General features: G+C 43.1%; 1 protein-coding gene across 1 annotated transcript in view; it reads right to left on the reverse strand.

Annotated features, from left to right (window-relative positions):
• Positions 1-1137: 1137 nt before the first annotated feature.
• kmt2e (lysine (K)-specific methyltransferase 2E) overlaps positions 1138-2744 on the reverse strand; it is a 44153-nt gene continuing 42546 nt past the window's right edge. Inside the window, 1 exon segment of the mRNA XM_035425820.1 lies at positions 1138-2744. This exon segment is cut by the window's right edge and continues 276 nt beyond it. Coding sequence (XP_035281711.1) covers positions 2613-2744 — 132 coding nt within the window. The 3' untranslated portion in view covers positions 1138-2612.

Consider the following 2744-nt stretch of genomic DNA (forward strand, 5'->3'; position numbering starts at 1 on the left):
TGATTGAGTTACTGTGTTTTTTTTCGGAAGTTTATTTCGTGCAGTGCTTAACTGAAATATGTGCCTTTCCTCTTACGTCATTTACATCTGGCCGCACTGTTCGGTGTTGGTGTTGGTTAAATTTTAAGGATAACGAAGTACGAATAATGTGTTGACAAAAAAGGTAATGCCTGACCATCAAAATATTACTAAATTGATATATTGCATTGCGGCCCTCGCAAATCTTTTATTATGCAGCAGCTAGTCAGCTGTAGCGAAAACTGGCGACTACATAAAATATTATCCACGATTCATCTCGTCATTCCGCTCCATATTTAATTAATGATGTTACTTCTGTACAGTCCGTAATGAAACAGAAAGACTAATCGGAGTATTGCCCAAATGGCCTTGCCCAACAGAAATAGCTTTACAATTTCAGGGCAGGGCCAAATCTGCAGTAATTTGCACATTTCATTTTGAAGGCCAATGTTTGAAAATGGCCAGCAGAGGGTGCTGGCAACATGGTATGTGCTGCTGGAAATCGCTGCTCAATTCATTGTACGCTGATGTAACGTCACAAACTTTCCCACTGGAACACTAAGGTGGCGTCATTACGGAATTTTGCGATTACGTGGAAGGGTGTGATTGGTGCCGTTGTACAGCAGTGTACAATTACCGTTTTATGTTTCATATACGACTTGTGGTGGACAACATGCTGCAGAACTGGCTACATCAGAGATTTACCTTTTACAGAAAATAAGGTGTCCAACGGATAATTTAAATATATGTATTAATGAAGCAAATACGCAGAGATTGGAATAAACAAATAACACAAAGAAGAATATCTAAGTGTGGCACAATAGATTGACTACAACAACCGGAACGCGGCAAATGAACACCACTCAGGTCGATACTTCACTCATGGTTTGGCAGCAGCGCGTGGATGCGTCAGCCTGTCCTCGCCCGCTTTAAACTAATTAAAATTTAATTGAAGAACAACCTCAGATGCAAAAAAACACCGCAGGCACTTATAGGCATTGCAATGTTATTCTTCAACATGTAAGTTTTAAATGCTAACCACATGCAACTACAGTGATGTTTGCCTCGCCCTGTCCAACGTTCTCCCATGAAGATAAATAGCCGATGTGACCAGTTAGCTCTTCTCAAATTGGCTAAAATTTTAATAGTGACATTACACATTTTAACAAGTACATTTTAACAAAATAATTTATATAAACATCTGCAGTATGCTGTGGCCTGTGGAATGCACGCGTGAACCCCAATGAAGGCATCAAGCTGCTGTTGTCTCTGTGCGTTTACAAACGTCTCAGTGCCTGAGATGGAAGCGTGAAAACGATAAGCTCTTGAGGTGGAGATCCGGTGGAAAGCGTCTGACGCCGTAAATCAAGAGTGACAATGACACGACACACTTGGTGGTATAAAACTGACATAACTGTGATTTATTATCATGAGCAATGAAAATAGCTAACCAGTGCTGTGTCTTGAGTCTCTCTTCCGCACGCGCACACACACACACACACTCACGCGCACACAATTAAAAAAAGACATACAATAGAGGGTCCAGAAAAAAGAAATAGTGCTACTGTCACAGAACCATTCAGCTTTGCAAAGAGAGCGCTCATATTTACAAACGATATTCCAAAATGGGATGGGAGCGAATTGTACAAGCATAGAAAAGAAAAGAAGCAACTATGTACACGCGCTTCTGCAGAAAGCTGGAGTAACCATCTATACATTAAATTACATTTTCTACAAATAACCATTAGAATTCAAAAATAAACCGCTAACATACTACCTACCGGTCACTTCTCACTCAGGCTATCTTAAAAGCCAAGAGGACATTCACTTCCTAGCAATGTTCTCTCTCTCTCGCTCTCTCTCTCACTCACTCCCACACGCACGCACGCACACACTCATGCACTCACACACGCACACACCCACGCTCGCGCACACACGCGTGCGCAGAGCGCACTCCTGGGGCAGTGAAGTCGGCTCCCAGAACGGTTTTCTCTCCGAACCTCTGCAGCGGTGCACAAATTTTGTTACACGCAGGAATAAAAAAAATAATAATTCTGTATTTTCTTTGTACAAAAAGCTTTCTTTTCTCACTAAACTGAGCCACTAAATACACAAATAAATGGGGAAAAGAACAGATAAATGAAGAGAAAATGTGAAACGCTGAACGAACAGACAGACAGGGAAGGTGAGAGGGTGGAATGTCCATTGATAAAGAAAGCTCTGGGCCTGACAGCAGGACGCCAGACAGACAAACAGACAGACGAGACCCTCAGCCATGAGAGAGGGGTTATGAAATAGAAGAATAAAATAGAAAAGGCGCCTTTGAGGACAGGGTGTCATGGAGAGGGTAATGAGCACCGGATTCGTCTGTCGTCATTTTGTACAAAGTCTCTTTACAGGATTGCTTCGCAGTCTTTTTTTTACTCCTTCTTTCCTTTAAAAAAGTACCCTTTTTCTTCGTCCTGTTTTTCCGTTGGCTTTGTGTACAAGTACATAGAAAATATTTACATGTTATATGGTATCCTTGCACCTCTTTAAGTGAGTTTGTGGGGCTTTTATTTTCTTTTGGGGGGCGGGGGGTGGTTTGGGGGTTGTCAGTGCCACCCAGTGCCAAGGTACCCTGCTGTGTGGAAGGAAGCCGAGGAGGGAGGAGCTCCACGGGCTCCACTGGGCAGCTGCGAGGGCGTGGCCTGCGACTGTGTGGGCGGAGCCTGTTGAGGCGGGGG

This window comes from Anguilla anguilla, chromosome 7 (assembly GCF_013347855.1).
Source record: "Anguilla anguilla isolate fAngAng1 chromosome 7, fAngAng1.pri, whole genome shotgun sequence".
Classification (NCBI taxonomy): domain Eukaryota; kingdom Metazoa; phylum Chordata; class Actinopteri; order Anguilliformes; family Anguillidae; genus Anguilla; species Anguilla anguilla.